This window comes from Pseudochaenichthys georgianus, chromosome 21 (genome assembly GCF_902827115.2).
Source record: "Pseudochaenichthys georgianus chromosome 21, fPseGeo1.2, whole genome shotgun sequence".
Classification (NCBI taxonomy): Eukaryota; Metazoa; Chordata; class Actinopteri; order Perciformes; family Channichthyidae; genus Pseudochaenichthys; species Pseudochaenichthys georgianus.
Genome location: NC_047523.1, coordinates 23,681,623 through 23,708,924, shown reverse-complemented (window position 1 = coordinate 23,708,924; position 27,302 = coordinate 23,681,623). Strand labels below are relative to the sequence as shown.

The following is a 27,302-nucleotide window of genomic DNA, read 5'->3' as shown; positions in this document are numbered from 1 at the left end:
ATCGGAATATTAAAACACTACGAGAGTGGTCTCCACATTGGGATTATTTCAAGGGTTTAAATTGTAAGGGCAGAACCATTGAGGAAATGTTAGAGCAAGTTTTAGTAGACTATGCCTCTATACCAAAATAATAATTTAAACTATAAACTGTAAAATCCAACAGAATAATGCAAGCCATATTTATATGCAACAAACATTTCATCTTTAGAACACATTATGAATAGCATGAAACATCTGCAGTTTTCTGACATGGTTCGATATCAACACACTTTTTTGGGGGGGATAAGATATTACAAGGAAAATGTGGGGAAAGCACTAAACACATATAAGCGCATGAGTCTGAGTACCGCAATATCTGCTAGGTGTCAAGGGATGGCTTAAACCCGCGGAGTCATGGTCTAAAAAAGCATACATTGTTATATAACTTGCACACGTGACCTGACAACAGTTTACCCAGAAAACTCTGCGTGTGAAACAAGGGCTAATCGTTCAAGAGTGACGCGACGGTCAGCTGGCAGAGATGCGCATGTGAAGGGAGAGGAGCGCAGAGAGGCGCAAAGCACCACGGAGCTGCTGACCGGCGGTGAGATTAACATGTGACCGCTGTGAGCTCGCTCAGTCGCTGCTACACCTGCAGGATCATATCAGCGGAGGTTTGCGCCATCATCTCTGTGACACGGCTGAGAGGAGGATGGACCCCACGGAGCAAGGTGCCCAGATAGAGCCGCTGCTGAGAACGGTAAAGAGCCCTAAACTCTTTGGAAACAATATCTCATATCTCTTTTATCCTGAACAGCTATTGGTACAATGTAATGTAATAATGTAATGTACAAAAAAAAATGCAACTATTTAATCAGAAGGCAGATACTAAATATTTAATTCAACATGTTTCCACATGAAACCTGTGGAGCTTCCAGCAGGTGCAGCTCACCTGCAGAGCTACTCACCTGTAGAAAGGGAAGCGGTATCTCCAGATATATGATATTGCATTACTGAAAAAAAGAAAAAAATCTACATATTTTTTTTAGTAAGCTAACATGAGACTTAATCTGGACAGGATGTAAAGGTTACTTTATGAATTGAAACAGGCATCATGAGGAGGCTTATGTGTTAGGATTCTGTTTTACAATATAACGTGACTGTAGAGTGACTAAAGGAAGTCAAATTACTTTGTGCTTTATGATTTTATATATGCCGAATCCGTGTTTGGACAGATGTCAGATTAATATGGTGAATTCATGCAGAAGTGCCCTGATGTTATCTGATAAAATTGTGAAATGATTAAGTTTATGTAAATGATTAAGTTTATGTAAAATAAAAGTGGTGTGATACTGTTATATGAAGCTTTACAAATGTATGCGTAGGCAGCTAGCATACACAAACATTATTATAAAAACAAACTCTACAAGTAATTTTCAAGGAAATCCTATTGATATAAAATAAGTCTCACTCTGGGGATGTTCTTAGAGATGCGTGGTGGGCCCATCCCCATTGGTCCATGCTGACCACTCAGGAGGAGATTTGTTGTTATTATCCTTATGCTGTTTACATCAAAACAGATTTTCCCCATTTAGCTGAAGGTTTTAGACTGACTCAGCTTCTTTACTCCGGTAGTACTTTAGGTAAAATGTGGCTTTAGTTTAGAGTGTTAAGCTTTATCTGATTCCGAACAACAAACATCTAAATGGAGAAGTGTCCTGAGTAGATTTTAGTAATGATAAAAACACTTATTTCCAAAAGGTTAAAACAAATCTGTGGCTTTCCAGTTGAGTGCAGAAGTTTAGGTCACGACCAACGACCATGTATTTTTCTGCTTTTACAGCAAGACTATGAGGATAAAAGTTGAAAAGAAATGTGTTACATTGAGGTAACTGATTTTTTCTTGGACCTAATTGTGAAGAGTGCAAGTAGAAGACAGACTCACAGGTGGAGCTTAGGAACTGCAGGGCCCACGTTGATTTGACGCAAAGTGAAAAGTTTAAGTATAACTTTACTGTGGATACATCAAGAGGAAAGAGAGGAGGGATGTATAATGAATTAGTCTTTAATGAGATGCTGCCGGCCAGCCACAATGACGTCGCCACTATAATCTCATGATGAGAAACTGGCTCTGTCGATAGATGCTCAATCAGAAATTACAATTGTTTGGCTCAACAGAAGGGGATCAGTTTCTAACATGGTCTGCAGCGGGAGTTTGCACTGCAGAGCTCAGCTTATAGACTGTGTAGCACTCTGTCTTAACTGATTATAAAGCAGAGGACACAGAGGAAGAGCTCATGGATTCGGACAACTTGGAAGCTCCTTGGCTTTGTAAAAATAAGGTAGGAAAGAAAAAAACCCTCTTTGGCGAAATAAATATTCAAATCGTTGTGTGGTTAGGGTAGGAGGTCTTTCACAGTATGACATTTGGGATAGTTTGTGGAAACGGAACTCTCTCTCTCAGAGTGTCCCAAATGAGCGTAAAATCCTGGCAAAAGTAGAAAACAACTTTCTCCAGCTGAACTACTGATCCATATTGCAGTATTGAGATGGATTCAGACACTAATTCTGCCAAAAATAAGTGTTCAGATCTGTTAAACACCTTTAATAACATAAAAAAATAAGGAATATCAGTACTAATGTGTGCTCTGACAGGATGTTGACATTTAAAGCATTAACATTTAAGGATTACAGTGTATTTTGTGCCTCACGAAAGCCTGTGCAGTTAATGATATTGCTGCCACTAATGCCTCCAAAAATTGCAACAGCCATCTGTAGGGATCAGATCCAAGTATGTGCAACATCCTGTGATATCAATTCAGCTTTGAAGTTTGCCAGCCTTTTAACATGCTTTTGCTCATAAATGGATGATTATTGGACTGCTTAAAAAGTGCTGGGGAGAGGGTGGGTGTCGTTTTTTGCCTGTTGGTGACAGGACCTCTACTTGAACTCTTCTGTGGATTTCTCTATTTCTTCAGTACCTACTTGGGCTTAAGAACCAATTGTACTGATCTGATCTTGTTTGAATCGCCATGTCTGACTCAGTAGATCAATCCGTCATGGTTATTTGTTAACATTATTTTTCAATCAACCCCCTTAAAAGGAAATGCAACATTTAAAATGCACTAATGCAACCAAAATATTGTTATACTGTACACATCTTAACTCCCAACAGAAGGCCAAACGCTTTGCAACTTATGACACAATGACCTGAAACAATTCAAAAAAGATATGATAGGTATGGATATTCTCTTTAAGGTACATTTCACTTATTTAATCATCTATTTAGCATAACATTAGATTCCATTAAACCAAAAAGGGATCTTCTTTATTGCATGGATTGTGCTACCTTAAAGCATACAGTACGTCACATACATGATACAGAAATAAGGTGATATGCATCAATGGGCTTTTTTAAGGGGTAAACATATGCAAAATGGAGGGTATATGCAGAGTTTGGTTGGTTGAGTTTGAAAGAGAAAACAGCTCATGAACTTTAAAAAGATGAAGTCACTGAAGGCATTTTGTGTCAAGGTTTAGTGCACATTGACATCTGTTATGAATTATGCTAAGTGAGCATGGTGGTCGGTCTAATGGTGTTCTAGCAACAAATACAGACAGTTTTAATCTGACCAGGGATTTTGATCCATGCCATCTGTATTTGTAGACAGATTATCAACTGCAGCTTTGAGCCCATGTGGCAATGCAGCTGTGAACAGCTGTGACCTTTATTATTATAATGCCTTGATGTTCAACTAGTCAAAATGGCCCATGAAAAAGCTGATGTCAAGCAAACTTTCTAGATTAAAATTACCTACCCTAATAAGTGCTTCAAATCACTATGTAAGAGACAGGATATATTCTACAGTGCTCTATTGTTCTATGTTTAGAAGTAGAAGCCGTAATACTGTAAAAAGTACAACCAATCCGTTTAGCCGGGCCGGGCCGACTAAATGGGATGGCCTACCTGCCTGTCAGCCTTCCATCGGGGCACAAACTTATCTCGTGCCCTCATAGAGAGGCGAAGTCACGCCCATCTACTTCCGGCCCATGGGACCCCGGAAGCGAAAAATTAACATTGAATTCAATGGAGAGAGAAAACGTATCTTTTGATCCCGTTTGAATTGTGCCACGAACTACACATATGATGTTTGTCAATCTTAAACAATAAGTTCCATGTCAAAAAAGTCACATTTTGTCGTAAAACTGTTGAAATATAAGACTATGAAAAATACGCGACTACAAAGACTACAAATCCCAAATCCCATTCTGGCTCGCGTAAGTGATGTCACAGGCGATAATGCTCCAAGTGGTTGCGACTCGTAATTAAAGCGAAGAAGAAGAAGATCTCATAACTGATTATTCCCTCCAATAAATAAGAGATTGCTAAAAATAAATTCACTTTTACAAGATGCCTGTGTGCTTTGTACCAGGTTGTAATCACATAAGTGATCATACTTATAGATCATAGCTCGTTCTATCGCTTCCCGTCTGATGAAAGGACCAGGAGTCGTTGGACCATACATATCAGGTAATACACATGTTGTGCATGGAACACAGTCAAGCTAGCTACATAGCTAGTAGCGAGCACGTTAGTTAGCATCACATTACTTAGCCTTGTCATTTGTATTAGCCTTAACATGAAGTGAACCCAAATGTTAAACAGTAAGAGTAGTCATGATGGTAAGTATTTTGTGAAACATTTGAAGAGGAGCCTATCGCCCCCTCCACCAGGTGCTAAGGGGGCGGGAGGTAGGCTAACGGCAGATTAGCATCTGCGATCTTTTCTACTTAATGCTATCTGCTCAAATGGTTAACATTGAACATTAAAAGATCAGGCAGTTCAGAGAGAGTCGAAGGAAGGAAGGCAGGCAGGCAGTTTTGCATGACATGTATTTATTTATAGAAGGACCATGCATACAAAAACATTAATCTCAGCAAAGAGAAGAGATGCAATATGCCAGATTATAGCTAATAGCTAATTTCCATCTGTGGTCCATTCTTCTGGACGTGTTTCATTGTGATGATAGTGAGTCAATCTGTTTGTTGGAAAGACAGTAGTTGAGTGATTACTGAGAGAACATTATTAAAAGAGATAATTCTTTAAAGTGTTGTTACTGACCTTTTTCTCTTTTATTTTCTTTACCTCACCTGTAACTGCTGAGACCCTGAGGAACATGCACACTGGACTGACCTGCTCTGGCAACCTGATTTCCACTGTACGTAATAGTATTTGGTTATGGTATATTATTTATATACATCAAAGGCACAATGCACCCCCCAGAGACACACATGTATTGAGTGTGATATTTTGATAGGTCAAGTGAAATCATCTTTACATACTAGAAAACTGTAGGAGTGGCAACTTGTTTTGAAATTGAATTTTTAATATCCGATAATAAAGTTGTTCTGTTTTCTTTATTCTTCTCTTCCCAGCTCCATCCATCACCGTGCTCTGTTCCTGCAGGTCCTGCTTGCTAATCAATGCTTTATTTTTGTACACAATTACAAACAAAGTCAATGTATTGTATGACATGAAGTTGTGCTTCATTCGGAGTCAATAATAAATTAATTCTGCCTTCAACTGCACAATGATTGTGGAGCACCAAACTTGCTGGCTGTCAACCTGCCCCGCCTGTGTAACTGCCACTTTGTCCGCTGTCCTCCGGTGGCTGTCTGGATGGCAGCTTGCTGGTCTCTGCTCAGTCGCATTGAGGCAAGAATTGCCTCAAGTCCCCGACCCCCATGCCCCTTCACCAGCTCCGGCACGGTGACAATGGCCTGATGTTGAGGCCGCGGCTCTGGCTCAGGTGACAAAAGCCACGCCATGCCACACTGTGCGCCCCTCAGTGCAGACCTGAACCAGTCTACATCCTGAGTGGCGATGTCTCTGGCCAGTGGGTTGTATGTCTCCTCTCACTGTTGGTAGAGTTGAGACACCGGCTGGACTACTTTGGAAGTGCCAGGCTTCCTCCACTGGCACTCAACATCTGTGGAGCGATCTGCCACATGGCACATATTGCCAATGCTGCAGCGTGGCTGCATTTGTACATCCCCCGTGCACAATCACAGACAGCGCTCTGCATCGCGCCATCGTCTCCCATGCAGATCTGTACAAATAAAGTAAGTACCATGTTTGTTAGCATGCTATAATAGATTGAATGAGCAATAATACAAGGATGGTCCGGATCTGGGGGTGGGATGGGTTATTTTTCCATAGTTTTGTCTGATTGTTGTTATTGTTTGTTTTTTCTGTATTTTTTGTAATGTGTGTTGTACTGGTTGTGATTGTACATTGTATTTTTCTAAATGTGTATGAATACATTTTTGAAAAACATTTGATCAACAATAAAAAAGGATTTGGTCAGGATCTAGAGTGTGTAGTTTATTAATTAATCAATGCTCTCTACATTAGGAAAACACATACCAGTGTACCCGAGGGAGTCACACACAGCTGTGCCTGGATAACCAAACAAATTGACAAGATAACCAAAACCCTTGACTCTACACACAGCAAATAAACTCAAATGACACAACGAGATCACACATACAGTATAGTCGATATAAAACTGGCCGCTTCAATCTGAAGAGCAACTAAAACAAAACACGGGAGTTTACCTTGTTCTTGTGAACACTAATGTTATCCACAGCATACACACAGACCACGAAGTTCTAAAGGAGAACACTAGTTACTGAAACAAAACACGTTAGTGTACCATGTTAGCTAATGTTAGCTAGCTGACATTAACGTTACACATTGCACTCATATTACTCACCAACATCTTGTAAAGCCGGTCCCGCTGCTCTTACAGAACCGACTAACTCCCCTTTCGTGTATGTACAGCTCTCAACGTGTCCAGACTTGTAGTCACCTCGTTTTATACTTTTATTCTCATTCTGAAAGAAACAGGTGAAATTTGCTAACGTGACGGCCATCTTTGTGATGGTGACGCGTATTGTGCGAGACCAAGAGACCTGTAGTTCACTCAGCGGTTTCACACAAAAAAAATTGTAACTTCACAGTTTTACGACACATTTAAATTTTTTTGACTTGCAAAATATTCTTTTAAATTGACAAACATCATATGTGTCATTCGTGGCACAATTCAAACGGGATCAAAAGATAACCTTTCTCTCTCCATTGACTTCAATGTATAATTTTACGCTTCCGGGGTCCCATGGAGGCTCCCGGAAAGGGAGGGACTTCGCCTCTCTATAGGTCATGTGCGCGTTCGTGTGTGTTGGGGGAGGGGCTCTATAAGGAAGTGGCAGATTTTCTCCGGTTGTGTATTTTCAAATTCTAGCGATCTCGAGCCGGTTTCTCAAACTTACCTACCCCACCTTTAACTTAATCAAGCCCCACTAGCACAAGACACAAATACGTGTCCAACTCCACTACATAAAAGTGCATTTGAGCTTGCTAATGCTAACATGCTAGTGTTTGTAAAAGGCGTTCAGGGAAATTAATAACTCACTCGTAAGGTTGGGCGTTTATTAACCAGATGTACACTTGCCAAACCGACCAGTTAGTCTATTTTCCAACACACTCTCACTCCATAAGCGTCCAATAGCGACGTTTGGTCAGTGTCCGTGGCGTCCAATTGTAACGCTCCTAGGCTCCTTCAGCGTCATAAAGGGACGCAAATAGCTTTCAACTGATTGCAATGTATTCCCATCTGCGTCGGGATTTGACGCTCATGGAAGCACGGCATTCGTTTATGCCGGCTGCCCTTAAAGGCAATGTGAGCATCCATTCCCATTGGATAACGGAGAATTTTACACCCGGAAGTAAGTACTCCTCTTACTGTCGATTGATTTTACAGTGATATCTGCACTACTCATCGACTAAAAAACACCAGATTATCCTTGTTAATTACACAACATTGATTGGTTTAAATTGTGTGCAATGCTTTTGTATTTTTCCCCTTCGATTCGGAGAAACAAATATGTTTTCTGAGTAAAGGATGGCAGAAGACACTACACTACCCAGAATCCCCAGCTATAATTTGGCCTACACCATGTGCTCTGTTTGACAAACCCCGTTTTTTTCACCATTCATTCCGATGGCTGGTCAAATGGCCGAAATTCGTTTTATTCTGGGTGTAAAATGCCTATTTTAAAGTTAGTTTGGCCATTAAAATGCGTTTTGATGTCATTTGATGTGAGAAATATGAGTTGTTATTTCAGATATTATTTCTGTTATGTTGTGTAACTGTTTAATGGTGTTATCTTTATTGCTACCCCCTTCCCCGTCAATGTATAGTGTTGGTCCACAGCCTAAACATAGGCTATTAGTTTAACAAAATCCGCATCTAAAGATACGTTATTTCCCCCCTGTGCAATTCCAGGCTCACATCTCAGAGCACATCGTCATTAACAAATATCGGAAACAGACCAAAATAATAATAATACCTTATTCCGAGTGTGCTTGCTTTTCTCTTTGAAAGTCATCACATAACGGCATTGTAATACACGGTTCGGCTGCATTACATATTACATATCTGCCGTAGTTCTGTATTTATAGAGCCCTGATGAGAAGACAAACATGAGGAACTGATAACGTGACGTGGATCATAAATATATCAGCCATTAAACAACATCGTACATTTCTTTTCACACAATACGTCTCCTTGCAGTATCAACACTAATTCGGCTCACTTTTATATTTGATCCAGTTGGTAGATAGGCTGTATTTACACCATAAAGGTGCACAGCTGATATAAAGGGACACCTGGTGGTTAAAGCATGTTATTGAATTTCAATATTTTTATTATTAGATATTAATACGATCCCTATAAAGTATATTCATTACTCGTTATTCTCTACTAATTGTTAATTAAAGACTGTATGTAATGACTATTTTGCACATCCCTTTCAATATTTCATGATTTTCTAAGGTTTATTGACATATCATATAGGCCTACACAACTGTGGTGTAGTTCTGCACTGAATGAAAAACTTGGGTTGCAGGTTCCTCAATAGTGCATTACAAGACATATATCAATATGTGTGCATACCTCCAGCAATGTTAACTATGTTGAAGCACTTATTTTAACTGATATTATACATAATGTATTATACTCTTATGAGATGTATGTAGATATTTCATCTCCGGCCTTGTCAGGTATTGAACAATCAATAAATAAAGAACACAGAATTGTTGAATATAAAACACAGAATTTATGTGATTATACTAAATGATTTTCAAATAAACACAACTGCATATTTAACTGTTACACATGCTGATGTAACGCAAATGTTCCAACTTTGGATCAATAAAGTATATCTTATCTTAAGCTGATCGATGGCTACTGCCATATTTGCAAAATGTGCCTCTGAACCTTGACAAGTGCATGTTTCAGGCTTATCAATTAATGTAATGTAATGTTATCACAGGGGTCACACACATAAGACCAGCTGTTAAATAAAGCTCTTCTGACCTTAGCTGGCATGTGGGTATATATATTAATACTGCCCATAATGGGCACCATTTATTAATTATATGTTTTAAATGTGAGTGTTTCCTGTCCCCTAAACCTCCAGGGATGTACACAGTTTAATACTGGCAACTTCTTATTATGGGAAATACGAAAACGTCTTTTAAAACTACAACTCCCAGTTGAGACGTGCCATAGAGAACATGTTGCGAAACAGAATAGCCAGCATGTGTAGTTCTGGGGACGGGGTGGGGGAGGGGGGACGCGGTGGACCCGTTCAAATCCAGTTTTGGACAGTCTGCCGTGGTTCCATCCCATTTCAAGTGCTGTTCGAGAATCGGCTTAACCCTCGGAGCACACTCTCCAATCACAGAGCTTGAGGACTATCACGGGTTTGTCAAGAGCACATGGTGTAGTCCAAACGATAGCTGGGGATTCTGGGTAGTGTAGTGTCTTCTGCCATCCTTTACTCCTGGGAATGGACGCTCACATTACCTTTAAGGGCAGCCGACATAAACGAATGCCGTGCTTCCATGAGCGTCAAATCCCGACGCAGATGGAAATACATTGCAATCAGTTGAAAGCTATTTGCGTCCCTTTATGAAGCTGAAGGAGCCTAGGAGCGTCACAATTGGACGCCACGGACACTGACCAAACGTCGCTATTGGACGCTTAGGGAGTGAGAGTGTGTTGCTATTTTCATGTTCTGTCCTGTAAAACAAAAACAATACAGCTTGAGAACACCTCTGATAAAGCACACATTTCACCTTACGGCCCGTCTACACTACAGCGTCGACAGCGTCGAAAGCTCCAATCTGCTCCAATCTGCCCATTCACTTTCAATGGGGTGACGTCACGTAGCCGCGCTTTTTCGCCGAACTGAATTGTGGGTAGCAGAGCGAGGCGTCTCAGGCGTCTCAGGCGACAGAAGTTGAACAATGTTCAACTTCTGTCGCCTGAGACGCCGGAGTAGCCAGCGCCAGCCAATCAAATCCCGTTTCCCAAAATCTGACAGCTGAAGCCGTAGCCAATCAAACCGCGTCTAAGCTGGGAGAGATATCCCGCCGTTCATTTCTATATTTCAAAAAAAGTCGGAGGAGAAACTAACTATCGCCGTAGCGAATCACCCGGTTTTGTATGACCAGACCCTCTTCACCTACCGGGATACAAACCGGAGGAACCAGGCATGGAGGGAGGTGGCAGAGACAGTGGGGGAAACTGGTAGGTTTTCGCCTGTTTGGGGAGTTTATATATATATTGCTCGCATAAAATCCCCGGGGTTTTTGCTTTGTATGTCGGGGGCGGGAGATTCATGTGATTGGTTGTTGGTCGTGTTGCTTGAATAAAATCCCCAAGCTCCAGACACGCCCAGCTCCAAGCTATTTTTGGAGCTGTAGTGTGGACGCTCCGTTACGGGGCGTCCACACTACAGCTCCAAAAATAGCAAAACCGGGTGATTCGCTACGGCGATAGTTAGTTTCTCCTCCGACTTTTTTTGAAATATAGAAATGAACGGCGGGATATCTCTCCCAGCTTAGACGCGGTTTGATTGGCTACGGCTTCAGCTGTCAGATTTTGGGAAACGGGATTTGATTGGCTGGCGCTGGCTACTCCGGCGTCTCAGGCGACAGAAGTTGAACATTGTTCAACTTCTGTCGCCTGAGACGCCTCGCTCTGCTACCCACAATTCAGTTCGGTGAAAAAGCGCGGCTACGTGACGTCACCCCATTGAAAGTGAATGGGCAGATTGGAGCAGATTGGAGCTTTCGATGCTGTAGTGTAGACGGGCCGTTAGTGTCGCTAGAAGAAGTTTGTGTTGGAGTGTGGTCGGCTCATCGTTGCTCCTCGTGGTTACTGAGAGTAAAGCAGCACCCAGTATAAATGCAGTTATCCCAAACGGTGGGTGTTATCCCCCCTCTAGCCTCAAGGGGCAGTTCTGAGATAGTTTAGTTCTCTCAACGAGGCGAAGAAGACGAACCACTAGAGAAGGTATACACAATAAAAGTATATATTTGTAATATAGGTTTATCGTTATATAGCCTATCGAGGTTACAAAGATTTTCTCTTGTATTTTGCAATGGACAAATCAGTCTAAGTTGGGCTAATGTTTTTTTTAGCGACCATGCTATGTTAAACCAACTGCAAACTTACCTCACATCACCAAAAGGCTGTCATAGCAAACCTAAAGGAAAGTTTTGCACAGTTTCAGTCACTTAAAGGGTCAATTACTTTGGTAGAATAGACTACCATATTAAAATATGGACCTGCAGTCTCTCTACAACTAAGGCATTGAGAGGGGGCTGCATCTTAATCCTTTTTTCTAACTAACACCCCCTTCATATCACTATACCAACACATTTCCATAGGCCTACTACTGTATAAATGCTTTTCCACTAGAGTACACATTTCACAGTTAATGAGTGGGTTGGAATTTCTCCTATACATACAGGAGCACAGTAGTACAGTTGCAGCCATGATTGTGCTGTTAAAACTCAGGATTCATCTGTGTAATTGTGTTGAAAAGCTCCAAGATTGAATGAATAGCATATATTTACACATTGTTTAAATGTTTATGTTAAAACAGGGATTCAGTTTACATTCTTATCCTTGGATGAACTGGTAGGCTAAGTGACAAGAAATGATTGCTGTCGGTTTCACAAATGCACTCTTACCACTCACTCCCCCTCATCTTCTTTCACTAGTATTACATAAGCAGGCTGACTCTCACACCACAGAATGCTGCTACTCTGTGTGAACAAGTAGATCCATGTGCTCTGAGCCATCTCCTGCTATGGCCAAGCCTGAATGTTTCATGTTATTTACTGAATTTACTGGTTATGGTTAACTGCTTATTATCTTGTGTCACATGTGAGGGGTTATCAGGACAGGACAGGTCTGTCTATAGTAACACTTTTGTGCTAAAAAGCGGTCATTTAATATTCTCTTTACTGTAATCTGACTAAAGCTCTGCCCTAAGGATTATATTTCTGTCACTGTTGTAAGTGCTTATCTTTGTACTGTTTTAAAAATAAATAAACATGGAGTTTGGCAAACCTCCATTATGTTACTGTCTGTATAACTTGCTGCTTACTGCAAGGAGAGTTTGTAACACACCATCAAAGCTGAAACTAATAACATGGTTTCATTTATTTGGAAGCATGAGTTTTATTTCTCTCCTCCCATTCAAAACTAAGGAAATGTATTGTTGTTCCTGCATAAGTGTGGGTGGTAAAACAGAGAGATAGATAGTGTTGAAATGAAAAACAAAACAAAAAAACAGCCAGTTAAGTGAATACAATGTTATTTACCTAACCTTTTTATAAATGCATTCAAGCAGTGATTCACCTTTAGCTCAGGTCCCATTAACAATGTCATACAGGTCACTGCAAAGAAAGCACCTTGTACCTTGCACCTAAAGTGCATCTTTAAAAAGTAGGTTATTTATTGTTCCCCTTTATGAAAAGCATTCTGTTTGGACTAAGATGATACTCTTTCTTTTTCAAAATGACACATGCATTAGTTTCCTTGGCAACCGCGCTACTCGGTTGGATAATGTGTTTGTTCACCATGTCATCGACTGTGAGGAAACACCAAGTCAACAATCATTTAGTTTCATGCTATGTTCAGGATACATTAGTAAACTTGAAGATATGTGATGTCATGCTCCAGTCCAAGCTATTATAAGATAGTGTATGACACTTGCGCTCTTAAATAATATTTATAATGTTGAATATGTGTTTCTCTGTGTTTGTCACTATGTGTCCAACAGAGGAATGATGACGAGGCTGTGGTGGACCGAGGAGGAACACGGTCCCAACAGGGGACCAACATCGGGCAAGAGGATCTTGAAGGTACCTGGCCTGCACTGAATGCATCTGGGATAAAAAAGCTTGAAGCAGTTAGAGGCTGCTGGAGCTCAGTCCGCCCACTCTGCCCTTAAAACAGCTGTTTTCCTCTTGACAATGGTTCACAGTAAAAAGACAAGAGCAGAGTGGGAGGTAGAAGCTGTGGGTGAGCTGAGTGTGCATCAGAAATGTAATTATTTCTGAAAAACATGGATATTCAAAACAAGATACTTAGAGAAGGTTTTAATAACTTAAATTAGAAACCAGAAGCGTTTCCCTTCTGTATCTGCGAACATGCATGCATTAAAAAACAAAGCGATGTGTCTGTGTGTGTCAATGCTCTTAACACATTGCTTTAGTAGGTTTAGAAACAAGATGCCCTAAAATATAGAATTACGTTCACCTGAACAAAACTTTACACAAAACTAAAAACTCATTATTTTATCAGTAAAAGGCTGTTATTTGTAATTTGTTTCCAGAGCTCAATAACGTTAAAGCCACAAAAGTGTGTTGAAAAAAAGGGGAAAAAATGATCCGTCATCCTTGTTGTAAGTTGGGATATTTAGAAGCTGCGAAGAACATGTCACTTGCTTTGAAATGTGTAAACATTAATGAAAGAGATTGTTTTTTGGCATTTATTTGAAAGATTACAGCTTGAATTTACCTCATACATACGTAGAAAAGTTCAACATTCATGTGAGTAATCACATGATTTTGGTTTTAAACTCCTTTTATTATCACAGAATACCTTTTTTAATGACTTGTGTCCTGCACACATCATATTTACACAGCTCTTCCGATCATTCCGAATAACACTGTATGTGTTTGTCTGAATCTTCATGTCATGCTGCAGTGCGCTGAGTGGGCAGACTTACTCACTCATGCTGTCTCATCCCAGCACAAACACAAACATGGACACATGACTCTTCATTCCTTCCCACCAAATACATTATAATAGAATAAAAAAAGTGAAGCCTATATTAGATTACCTTTTCTGTTTAATTATTTAAATAATAATATGCCTGCTGACCAAAATAATCATTGAGACATGTTTTTTCACAACTGGTTTAGAGCTTATTTAAAATATGACTTTTTCAAGTGAAAGTGTGAAGTTGCACAAGACTTGTTTGCATGAACCCGAAATAGATCACAAGAATGTCCTATTTTATTTATTTATTTTTTGATAATGTTTCATTATACCATAGAATACAATAGAATGTGTTACGTTTAAATCTTATGTCTTAAATATCACCATTTGATGTGCTATACCAGATAATGACTTTAAAGTAATTCACATCTGTAGTCGCCATAAATAGGTGGTATTAAATGAATGGTCAATACATTATTATACATTATATAGCAGCAGTAAACGTTATTTAACTACATGCTATCTGTTTGAGTGATTATGATTATCTATGGTCACACACACACACACACACACACACACACACACACACACACACACACACACACACACACACACACACACACACACACACACACACACACACACACACACACACACACACACACACACACACACACACCACACACACACACACACACACACACACACACACACACACACACACACACACACACACACACACACACACACACACACACACACACACACACACACACACACACACACACACACACAGGCCTCTAACCACTGTGTTTTAACTCTCTAGGCCACAGGACTCTCTACATCGGGGTCCACGTCCCCCTGGGCAGTACCAGGCGCCACAGCCATCGCAGGCACCATCACCATGGAAACAAATACAAGAAAAGGAGCAGGGACCGGGACCCCACCCTGGCGGAGGGTAGAGAGTCTCCAATTTATGGTACTAGCTACAATCATAGACTTGCATGTATTATAGCATAAAGAAAATCCTTTTATATTTTTTTCACAATATCTTACTAACTAAAGCTACTGCATATTAAGACTTCAGTTTGAAACACTTAACGAAACCGCTTGTGTTTCCAGATACTCCGTCCCAGAGAGTGCAGTTCCTACTGGGCACTGAGGATGACGATGAAGAGCACATTCCTCATGAACTCTTCACACAGATGGATGAAATCTGTCTAAAGGAGGCAGAGGATTCGGATTGGAGGGAATCTGCCAGGTTAGACTGCCCTGGCACTGCAGCCTCACAGTCCTGACCTACATGTCATTACGGAAAGCTCTGATTGATTGGACCCGTCATGCCCCCGATCCCACTTACACTGATGAGAGATGTGGCTGTCTATCCAGTATTTGTTTCCATTGCATTTAAGTAATCGCAATCCATTGTTTTAATTGCTTTGGGAATTTTTTTATTGTAATGTTCAACAACATGTAGAATGTATTTATCATATACTGTAAAGGATGGTGTTCTGTTAAAATGGTAAATCAGACATATTTTATTTATAATGATACCGTGATGAGAGGCAATAAGAGAGGGACCTGGAATGAAGGAGTGTGGTTAATGTAGCTAGAACAGATGGCCGGCCTGGTTTGCCATCTGCGGCTCTCTCTCCTGACTGATCCTCACTCTCCTGTTACAGGTGGCTGAAGTTTGAGGAGGACGTGGAGGACGGAGGAGAGCGGTGGAGTAAACCCTACGTAGCCACTCTGTCTCTACACAGCCTGTTTGAGCTGCGGAGCTGCATTACTAACAGCACTGTGCTGCTCGACATGAGGGCTAACACCATTGAAGAGGTTGCAGGTAACGACTGTAGAAGACACGGTTGTAGCAAGTGACAAAGTAACTGTACTTTGTCTATTTAAGATGACCTCTGAACTCAGAAAAGTGTTGACTATTACATTGGGTTTCTCCTTAATGTACCTTTATCTGAAAATAATGATGTAGTTCTCACTTCATTCACTGAAGGGACATTTTTTATTTTTGTATACTGTATACTTTGTACTCATTATATTTGTCTGATGCACAGTTTGAAATCTAGAAATCTTCACAATTTGATGGACCTCATTACAGTCAAGAATAACTAACCTCATTCAACTATATTACAAAGCTCTACTGTTAAGGCTCCTAAATTACCTCATATCTACAGTACATATATATATATATATATATATATATATACCGAATATATCTCATTCATTAAGTAATATTGGCATATAGTTTCAGATATTATCCACCTTTCTAAATATAATTATCTCCAAACTGCCCTAACACTAGAGTGTTGCACTGCATTGAGAGATTATAACGTTTTAGTATTTGACGTTTTTCATGATTCTTGTTACTGTTTTTAATTATTTTTGTTGTTATTGTTGTGTTGTTTCTTTTTTGGTGTTTAAGTTCTGGTGATTTTTTTCTGGTCAAGGTCTCTCTTGGAAGAGAGATCTTATTCTCACTGAGAATGCCTGATACAACAAAGATGAATAAGAACATGAATCTAAATAGCTATTATTTTTCTACCTAAGACATGGTGTTGGACCAGCAGGAGTTATACGCACCGCTGGGAGATGATCTCAGGAAGAGAGTGCATGCCACACTGCTGAGGCAGCACCATCACCAGAACCAGAAGAAGCTGGCTAACCGCCTGCAGATTGTACGCTCCCTCGCTGACATGAAGAATGGTGGGTAAATCACTGCTCTGCATATTAACATTATCACCAATTTTACATCTTCAGGACTTTATTATATTTAAAGGAAACATTATCAGAAGGAATAACTAGTCTTTGGTTAAACTGGCTAAAATATATTGACATAGACTGCTATAAACAAACTGTGAGAAGGGGTCCTAAGAACAAGGAAACATGTTTTAATGTTTTTTCTTTTTTTTTTTAAATAGTTCCCACTGCTTTGCTTGCTTCTGCAATGAATGTGGTCAGTTGTGCTTAAGTGTAGATACTGTGCATGATGTGTATGTGTCTTATATGCATATGGTCTTAACTTAGGAAATGTTCCATATTCTCCTTATTTGTGATTATCCCCACCATCTGCCCACCCACCTGCCAAAGCCCAACGGATGTCAACAGGTTCTGGTTTATACAGAAAGCCCTCATCAGTTTTTAATTATAAAAACATAATGTAGGGAAGAATCTTCTCATTAATTATGTTTACACCGGCAAAATAGGTTGTTTTTTGTTCGCTTGGAGTTGAGTTAAAAGTAGATTCAAAACTGTCTAAAAGTATATTATATAAATATTGTTTTGCTGCTGATCTAAACAGCCTAACATCTATTTAGTTTGAATTCTGGGCTAATTTAAAAGTTGAATTGGAAGCATTGCCAGAATTCAACATGACAAAATTAGTTTACCGATCAAACCAAGCTGTTTGTTAAATCTTTTTCTAGTTTACTAGAATTACTTCTGGCACATCATGAGGAATTTAATGTCACTAATTTGTCATTTTTAAGCTTATTTCAAAGCAACGATCTCTGACGAGCTTAACGCCATGCTTGGTAAACATTATAATTAGTGTTAATTTTTGACCCGGCAGTTTAATAAATACAGAAATTAGGACAAACCTGTCAGGCAGCTAGGCAGTTATCATGTTGTCTTCTCTGGTCTTTTTGATTTCCCCCTGTTTTTATTTTCTTTAAATAATAAGTGAAATAACTTATTGTTGAAATGTTGAGACATTTTTGGAATTGATTCATATTTCTCCATTATGAATTGTTGCAGGTCAGCTGACAGCCTCCACGTCTCAGTTAGCAGCTCCAGACGGGAAAGGGGACATCTCTAGAGAGAACAGTTCAGTGGACTTCAGCAAGGTGTAGTAACACACTGGGCACATGGATATAAAGCACATATAATAAAAGAACATACAATAAAACAATATTATAATATATTATATAATAGTCACATCCAACATTTTCTGCATAATGAATACTTTTTCCCTTTTTACTTGCTGGTGAATGCTTGTATTTGACTTATTTTTGAATTATTTCTAGTATTGATACTTTTAATTATAACGGATCATGCATTATTGTCAAAAGGAAGTGATTGCACTAGTGTGAAGCGGTAAGGGTAATGTGCAATTGTTAAACAAGTGTAGTTCTTACTAAAAGCCTGCCATATTTGACGAATAAGCGCAGCACTGTTGAACAAAGAACAGAAGGTCACTTTTGGTATTTTTAAAAAGAAAGGTCACCTAGGGATTAGGATTATAATGTTGACTATGACATTCATAGACATTACAGACAAGGATAAAATCTCTGTTTAAAACTTTTTGCATAATGTGTACTCTATCTGATTCGTGCCTTTTTCCTGTTCACCATGTGCCTATTCATCCACATTGCACTTAATATTATTTATAAACACTATAACAACCAAAGTCCTGCCTAATATTCAATATATAATTATTTAATTGATGCACAAAGCAAAATAATTAGTATTACTGTCAGACTCTAAAAATCAGCACTATATAGTGTTGACGTCAGGATCCATTAATATATTACAAATATTAATTTGGATGGCTCAGAACAACCCCAGAGCCACATGAACTCCATGAAGGAACAAACAACACTTCAGTCAGCACTTGTCAAACCCACATAATTATCACTGGAAAAATAACACATTTAATATTCCAACATTTTCTGTAGATTGTAGCTCCACTGCATTCAAAAGTAAAAATTTGAAATAGCAGCTGTGGGGCATTTATATGCCTTTAGGCATCATACTTTTGAGGTGTGAAAGATACCTCATCCTTATGCAACATGTCAAACTATGTTTCCATAATCTTTTGTAATATTTTATTTACATCGTATAACACACAAAGTCTGGACATCTGGACTGTATTTAGACTCTACAATCCAGTCATAACAATTAATTTGGAGCTGATATGAGGATACACTTAAACAATGATTTATTTATAGAAAGCACTTTGGTACATAATTGTTCTTTATTTACCTTTTTAAAAGCCTGCCCTTGACGCTAAGCTAACTGTAAAGAATGTCAGGGCCTTCTGTATGATATTCTAACCATTGTATCTTGTGTCCTTTTTCCAGATAGACCTTCATTTCATGAAAAAGATCCCGGCTGGGGCTGAAGCGTGCAACGTGTTAGTAGGAGAGCTGGAATTTCTGAACAAGCCGGTGGTGGCGTTTGTCCGCCTCTCACCGGCGGTCATACTCAATGGGCTGACTGAAGTCCCTGTTGCCACAAGGTGAGGTTACTGCAGGACAAACCAGTTCAATAAGCTATACATATATTGTATTTACTCTGCTGATTCATTGAAATATATGTGTTTTTGCTTTTAGGTTTCTGTTTATTCTTCTAGGGCCTTTGGGTAGAGGGCCTCAGTATCATGAGATTGGAAGATCCATTGCAACACTTATGACAGACGAGGTGAGAGTTCACTAAAGAACATCGTTAGCACCCTTCATAATTTATTCTTCATTAATGTTTTGAAGAGTGTGGATTGTTTCGAATGTCAACCAGATGTCATGCTCAGAGTTTCTGCAGGCGCTATGCATAAATTCACAGTCCAGCAGAACTCACAAATTCCTGAAGTGATGGAACATTTCTCAGCATGAGACACAGCTCCGAGCTTTTTATGACAATTTTGGCGATGAGTCAGCCCTCATGTCCTCCTTTTTGTCCGGGATTTAGGCTGCCATCCATCATCACTGAGGAGGAAAAGATGGGCTTTACTGAAGTCCAAACGTTGTTATACACACTGCGAATATCAGTGATTAACACTGTAATGTCATAGTCAGCAATTCCTATGTTTCTATGGTATATTCTGTTTACATGGGGTTAAGTAAGTCCAGGGCTTACTGTGTGAATGTACCCGTCTGCTCAATTACAACCTAGATTTGCAGACATTCCTGCATTAAATATCCCTAAGTCTGTAAAGTATACATCTTAAAGGAAGCCAAACACAGTGGGAGTGGGGTGAAGATTGTACATACTGTACAGTGCAGCATGTGCACTGCATGGCAGTCAGTCGAGGTTTGAGTCAGGAGTGCAGCTTTTTAAACAACGTTCCATATTTGTATGTCTACAGGTTTTCCATGATGTTGCCTATAAAGCTAAAGACCGCAATGATCTGATCGCTGGGATTGATGAATTTCTCGATCAAGTGACGGTCCTGCCTCCAGGGGAGTGGGACCCAACCATAAGAATCGAGCCACCAAAAAATGTACCTTCTCAGGTTGGTAGGATTTTATTTAGCTTGATGCATTCTTTTCTTTATCTTGAGATGTCTATGTGATGTGGTTCTAAATAATGTAACTGCTGTGGATTTGTTTGTCAAACAGGAGAAGAGGAAGAAATGTAGCAATTTACCCAACGGATTAGTAGAGGGCGAAGAGGAAGAGGAGGAAGATGGACACGGGGGTCCAGAGCTGCAGCGTACTGGCAGGTGGGGGATCACAGAACGGGCAGTGCTTTTGTTGAAAGTAAATCCTGGCACTAGTAAAAGAGTGTGAAGTCTTACAGAGGTGTAGAAATATTATTTACATTTACGTAAGTCAGCGCCTCACAGTAAGTATACTGCAGTGCTGTGGCAGTACAGGATGCAGCCCACTCACTACGCTCACTACTTGGTTGCACAGAATCTATTTGCATTTGTACAACTCAGCCAAAGCCTCACAAATCATCATTTATTATGATTTTTGATATGTACAAAATTAGCTTGAGAGCATTTGCAGTTGAGTACATTATGGGATTTTGTAAGTCTGCTTCTTTAAAAACAGTTATGTTCAGTGCTCTGAGTTAAAAATATGTGTTTCATATATCTATTACAACATATGGCACTAAATAATGCCTGCATTTGGAATATTTAATGAATTTCTTTTTTAAAAAGATTACCTTTTTTAGAGTTTTTCCTCTGTAGACACATAATATGTACGAAGACTGTTCTAAAATGAATCCAGTAAAGCCAGCACTTTGCTACACTCAACTCAATGCTACTTCTGTGTAAACTTGGTTTTGGTCTCATAATGTGGTTTCCATAGAAACATCCTGCCTGGAGATGTCTTTTTGTTGCTCGATTTTTCCATCGTAGAGGCCCATCACACTGAGCCAGACTTAAAAGTTGAACATCATGAAAACGGCATTGGAGGGCTACTGCTCTTTAAAGAAATAGAGTATCTCTGGCAATTGCATTTTAACGTGTGAATAAATCACACAGGTACCACATTTATTTTTGTATTTTCCAGGTGGTTTGGTGGTCTACTTCTAGACATCAAGCGCAAGGCCCCCTGCTACCTGTCCGACTACACTGATGCTTTTAGTTTACAGTGTGTGGCCTCTTTCCTGTTCCTCTACTGTGCCTGCATGTCACCTGTCATCACCTTCGGGGGACTGCTGGGCGAGGCAACAGAAGGACGCATAGTAAATGATTAGCTCTTCCTTTAAATGTTTACAGTGTTTGCCAAGACTAGCGGAACACTGTTGTTGTCCAATATATCAGATATTTAAGGTACCTACTCTCTATTTATCTCTTTATCCTCTCCCACCCCCCAGAGTGCGATTGAGTCGCTGTTCGGAGCCTCGCTGACTGGGATCGCCTATTCGCTGTTTGCAGGACAGCCCCTCACCATTCTGGGCAGCACAGGGCCAGTGCTGGTTTTTGAAAAGATATTGTTCAAATTCTGCAAGTATGATTACTTTTCATATGACTGTATGTGGAAATAATTTCATTAAATTAATTGTATCTATTGTGCACTTTGGTGATTACATTGTCTGATGTTTCCCGGCTCTCTGTGAGATCATTTCAGGATAAATCATCTCACAAACATCTGGCCTCCCATTTGATGTTCTGACTGTATGGACAATGTGATCTCCAATCTGCCCCACTTTGATTTCCCCTCTTTAATTTGCACATAGGGAGTATGGCTTGTCCTATCTGTCTCTGAGAACCTGCATTGGTCTGTGGACAGCTTTCCTCTGTATGGTGCTGGTGGCTACAGATGCCAGCACTCTGGTTTGTTACATCACACGTTTCACAGAGGAAGCTTTCGCCTCACTCATCTGCATCATCTTCATCTACGAGGCCTTGGAGAAACTCATCCACCTGGGGGATCACTATCCCTTTAACAAGAACAACAACCTGGACAAACTCACCTTGTACTCGTATGTGGACAATTATTCTCGCACGATATCCTGTTCAAAAAAAGTGTAATTACTAAAAACATTCCTTGGAGGTACTGTAAATCCCAGGGGGATTATTTAGTCACCCAGATGTTCATGTGCCTCCGCAGATGTTCATGTGTGGAACCTTCTGACCCCACCAATGCTACCCTGAAGTATTGGGAGAACACTAATGTCACTGCCTCAGAAATCTACTGGGAAGCACTGGAGACCAAGGTACTACCAACACGAGCTGGTTCGAAAAAATCAGACAAAAAAACCAAATCTGTCAATCATGGAGGGGTAATAAAACACACACACAGGAGTTATTGAGCTACAATAGGACAAACTGAAAAGAATACTTTCATTTAGATCTTCCACCTTGAAGTGGCATGCCCTCCCAGATGTAGAAATCTGAACAGGGGGGATTAAGCTCATTTGGTCTGGATTATATTGGATTACTCATTGCCAATCACTATAAAAGCACATTTGTCTACCCTGTATAGTTTGTGTGAATTGGTTTCCATGTACTGTATTCGTGGAAAACCGCTAATTATATGATGAGTAGGAATGATTCTGTCCCTCTATTTGCAGGACTGTATTGAGAAGCGCGGAGAGTTTGTGGGCAGCGCCTGCGGCCCTAAAGGCCCCTACATACCTGATGTCCTCTTCTGGTGCGTCATTCTCTTCTTTTCAACCATCTTTCTGTCCGCCTTCCTCAAGGAGTTCAAGTTCAGCAATTACTTTCCCACAAAGGTAATATTTCTCACACATTATCACTACATTAGAGGGCATTATGTATCAAGAATGAAGACTAAAGCTTCTACAGCTGCAAAGTGCAGTGGTACACTCTAGTGGTCAAATACAGGTACTGCATAATAGAAACTAGGACATTTTTGATGAAGTGATGGGTTTTATTCCTGTAAAAAAAAAAAAAATTCATTTAAATTTGATAAAACAAACTGAATGATTGTTTACACATTTTCCTCTTAATCAGGTCAGAGCCATCATCAGCGACTTTGCTGTTTGCTTCGCCATCCTTACCATGGTCTTAATCGACTATGCCTTAGGGATCCCCTCTCCAAAACTAAAGGTTCCCAGTGTGTTTAAGGTGAGCTAGTCCACAAAAGAAGATTTGATCAACACACTGCTGAATTGTATTATTTTCTATCAAGCTACTCATGATGTTTAACCAACAACAATCGTTTTTATTTTCTCAGCCAACCAGAGATGATCGAGGTTGGTTCATTAACCCTCTTGGGCCTAACCCCTGGTGGACGGCAATTATTACGGTGTTCCCAGCCGTGCTGTGTACCATCCTCATCTTCATGGACCAACAAATCACAGCCGTCATCATTAACAGGAAGGAACACAAACTCAAGGTACTTTCATTTCTAGGATTCCTTGCATCATACAGACCCCCAGGATGTCTGAATCAAAGATATTTACTGGTGCTTTCCCCCTTCAGAAAGGCTGTGGGTACCACCTGGATCTGTTCATCGTGGGGGTGATGCTCGGTGTGTGCTCTTTGATGGGCCTGCCGTGGTTCGTGGCGGCCACCGTCCTCTCCATCAGCCACGTTAACAGCCTGAAGCTGGAGTCGGAGTGCTCGGCTCCCGGGGAGCAGCCCAAGTTCCTCGGCATCAGAGAGCAGCGCTTCACCGGCCTCATGATCTTCACCCTCATGGGCTGCTCTGTCTTCATGACCTCTGTGCTGAAGGTCAGACACCGTCTTTTCATTATTAGAGTGTGACGTCAAGTATCTCTCTGCTATTGTTCCATATTCATCCCTGAGTGGTCTGCTTAAATAAAGCAGTTACTGAGCAAATCCATGTTTCTGACACAGCATTTGTATTGTTCCTCAGTTCATTCCTATGCCTGTGTTGTACGGAGTATTCCTCTACATGGGAGCCTCTTCTCTCAGAGGCATTCAGGTACAATTATTATAATGTCATTGTTTTTAATGCATATGTTTTTTTCTCACTTGTTTCGTTACATGAGAAAACACAAGGATACAATATATTTGTCATATGACCTTTGGTATGACAGATTTAAGTGGAACAAATATATTTGACTTATTTAAAAAATGAATTCCATCACACAGATAAATGCACAGTTCCTCAGTTTTAATGCCCACATTATGCATGGGAACAGACTGAATATCAGCACCACCCAATTGTGATACTGTCGGCAGCATTTGGGTTGTAAATAGACTCATTGCACATGCAGATAATCTAGACATGAGATTAAACAGACAGTTGGCCAGTGAGGATAAATTGGCCAGTGTGGTTACATTTTAATTTGTGGATGCTCCAACCTCCAATAATCTGTGTAGACAGTTAATTCTCACCGAGCCATGATCGGGGAGCGCCTCCATATTGTCTGGCTGCCCAGATAAAAAGTGTTAATTGGACTCTAGTGTGTTCCCAGCATTTACAGAACACCTGGCTGGTATTTAATTGCCCCCTTTTAGTTTTGTTTTCCTCACTTTAAAGTACTTTCTATTATTGGATTTCAAGACAAACACTCAAAGGTTTTGATTGCAAAACGGTATTTGTTATGCTTTTCAAGGGTATCCAGCTTGTTGTAGGCACACAGTCAGCAGGCAGAAACGTTTAGCTGGATGTTTGCTTATTGATGCGGGAGGCGGTCACTTCATATTGTATAAGCTTTCTGTTGCCAAAAACGCTGCCAAAATAATAACCTTAAAGAGGCAAAAACATTATGTGTATGTCGGTTGTCAAAACCCTTGTCAAGTTATGCATTATGAAGATAAGACGACTTAAAGTGTCTCTGATTGATCAGCTTCTTGATAATGTATCTAATGACAGCGTAGAAACAATGTGACAATGTAACATTGGCCTTGATGAACCTTCATATAATTATCACCTACAGTTGAAGTAACTCTTGGTGTTACAGACCAAAATAGATGTCAGTTTATTTATTGTTATGCTGTCAGGCATATGACTTAACTGTTGGTTCACTCTCATAATTCACGTTGATGTTTTCATTGGTTGTTAATCTCCAATACACACTATACTATTTCAAAAATACTGCTGCTGGTTTATAAAGCACTGAATGGTTTAGGCCCAAAATACATTTCTGACCTCCTGCTAAATTATGAACCATCCAGATCTCTCAGGTCTTCAGGGCCTGGTCAGCTTTCTGTCCCCAGAGTCAGAACTAAACATGGAGAAGCAGCATTCAGTTATTATGCTCCAAATATCTGGAACAAACTCCCAGAAACCTGCAGGTCCGCTGCAACTCTGACTACTTTTAAATCCAGGCTGAAGACTTTTCTTTTTGCCGCTGCTTATAATTTAACTATTCACATCTTAGACTGCACTGTAACTTTTATCCATGTATTTTTTCTTTTAATGTTTATTTTATTATCTTTTCTTTTTAATGACTGATTTGAAATGCCTGAATGTCTTTCGTTTTTTGTAAAGCACTTTGAATGGCCTTGTGTTGAAAGGTGCTGTATAAATAAACTTGCCTTGCCTTGCCTACCTATTCAGCACTTACTGACAGACAGACACAGTTTGATACAAGCTGGTGAACATCATAGCCTTCAGCTGATAAGGAACCAGATATTTCCCTAGTTAAACATCTTTTTCTATCATTCCTCTCCAGTTCTTCGACCGTCTGAGACTGTTCGGCATGCCGGCTAAGCACCAGCCAGACTTCATCTATCTGCGCCATGTGCCCCTGAGGAAGGTGCACCTCTTCACCATCATCCAGCTCACCTGTTTGATTTTGCTCTGGGTCATCAAGACGTCCAAAGCGGCCATTGTCTTTCCCATGATGGTGTGTAAACTATTCACTTTTTGACCATCACAAGCACAGCATACCTTTCAACACTGGGGTCCATTAGGCACATGCCATGTACACTGTGGTTAATGCAGGAGTTATTAGAGGTAAAACAAACAATTCATTTGATTCTGAACCCTCTCAAAATAGCAGATTGAACATAACAAAAATCATGCTGTATCATTAATATCTTTTGTCGGAAAAACTGTAGATTTCTGCTGCTGTACCTTACTGAAACTCTCTTTAAACTGATTAGTCCTGTATTTTCTTCTGCTCAGTAAGGCGTGTTTGTGTTATTACCTCTTGTGTTAGCCTCTTATTATTCAAAATCTCCAGAGCATCATACTTCTTTATTAAAAAGTAGGATTTTTCAGAGGTTTCTGGTTGTGAATTCTACAGGTGTTGGCTCTGGTGTTCATCAGGAAGCTCATGGACTGTTTCTTCACCAAGAGAGAGCTAAGCTGGCTGGATGACCTCATGCCAGAGAGCAAGAAGAAGAAGCTCGAGGATGCTGAGGAGGTGCTGTCACTCGTCATCACAACATGCATTTCAATTTGATTTATATTTACATGTATTTTAACTCTATGTAATTAAACTTTCAGGAGGAGGAGCAGAGTATAATGGCGGAAGACGAGGGAGTAGTGCAAGTGCCATTAGAAGGGTACAAGTAAGTTGTATTATACTTGCAAAGGGACATTATGACAGTTTTCCTCTACATATTACTCTGTCGCATAAATATGAGAGATTACATTGTCACCTCTTTTCACAGAGGAATACCAGTCATCAACATCACAGATGAAATGTCGAAAGGTTCTTTTGGAAATACTTGGAATGCCAACGACAGTAACACCTAAGATCATTATGGTAAGACTTTCTGCATTGTTGAATATACAGAATAATAACTACGACACAAATGAAAATACAATTACATTTCTTATTAAAAAAACGGAATCATTTTACCTATAATTCTGACAGCCGGAACAAAAAAGATAAGACAACTGAAATCCTACTGTACGTAAAGTTCAATAATAATTGGTTCTAACTATGTGTGGGCACGAATAAGCTGAGGTAAACATCTCAATAGGGGATGGAGCTACAGAAGCATTCATCTGCCAATAGCTCATTAAATCTTTGGCTTCTTGTGATATCGGCTTTACTTTTGTGGCTGTTGTAATTTACAGGAAATCTTTTTTAGGAATC

The 27,302-nt window shown here is 39.9% G+C and overlaps 1 protein-coding gene across 1 annotated transcript in view; it reads left to right on the top strand.

Annotated features, from left to right (window-relative positions):
- Positions 1-478: 478 nt before the first annotated feature.
- slc4a10b (solute carrier family 4 member 10b) overlaps positions 479-27,302 on the top strand; it is a 28,822-nt gene continuing 1,998 nt past the window's right edge. Inside the window, exons 1-24 of the mRNA XM_034110184.2 lie at positions 479-739; positions 13,186-13,267; positions 14,956-15,108; positions 15,252-15,390; positions 15,812-15,972; positions 16,692-16,847; positions 17,898-17,986; positions 19,223-19,380; positions 19,475-19,562; positions 20,224-20,370; positions 20,477-20,580; positions 21,380-21,554; positions 21,687-21,820; positions 22,050-22,295; positions 22,424-22,529; positions 22,887-23,048; positions 23,290-23,403; positions 23,513-23,674; positions 23,761-24,012; positions 24,158-24,226; positions 25,926-26,099; positions 26,502-26,621; positions 26,705-26,769; positions 26,872-26,966. Coding sequence (XP_033966075.1) covers positions 692-739; positions 13,186-13,267; positions 14,956-15,108; positions 15,252-15,390; positions 15,812-15,972; positions 16,692-16,847; positions 17,898-17,986; positions 19,223-19,380; positions 19,475-19,562; positions 20,224-20,370; positions 20,477-20,580; positions 21,380-21,554; positions 21,687-21,820; positions 22,050-22,295; positions 22,424-22,529; positions 22,887-23,048; positions 23,290-23,403; positions 23,513-23,674; positions 23,761-24,012; positions 24,158-24,226; positions 25,926-26,099; positions 26,502-26,621; positions 26,705-26,769; positions 26,872-26,956 — 3,189 coding nt within the window. The 5' untranslated portion in view covers positions 479-691 and the 3' untranslated portion in view covers positions 26,957-26,966. The remainder of the gene's footprint in view (positions 740-13,185; positions 13,268-14,955; positions 15,109-15,251; positions 15,391-15,811; positions 15,973-16,691; positions 16,848-17,897; positions 17,987-19,222; positions 19,381-19,474; positions 19,563-20,223; positions 20,371-20,476; positions 20,581-21,379; positions 21,555-21,686; positions 21,821-22,049; positions 22,296-22,423; positions 22,530-22,886; positions 23,049-23,289; positions 23,404-23,512; positions 23,675-23,760; positions 24,013-24,157; positions 24,227-25,925; positions 26,100-26,501; positions 26,622-26,704; positions 26,770-26,871; positions 26,967-27,302) is intronic.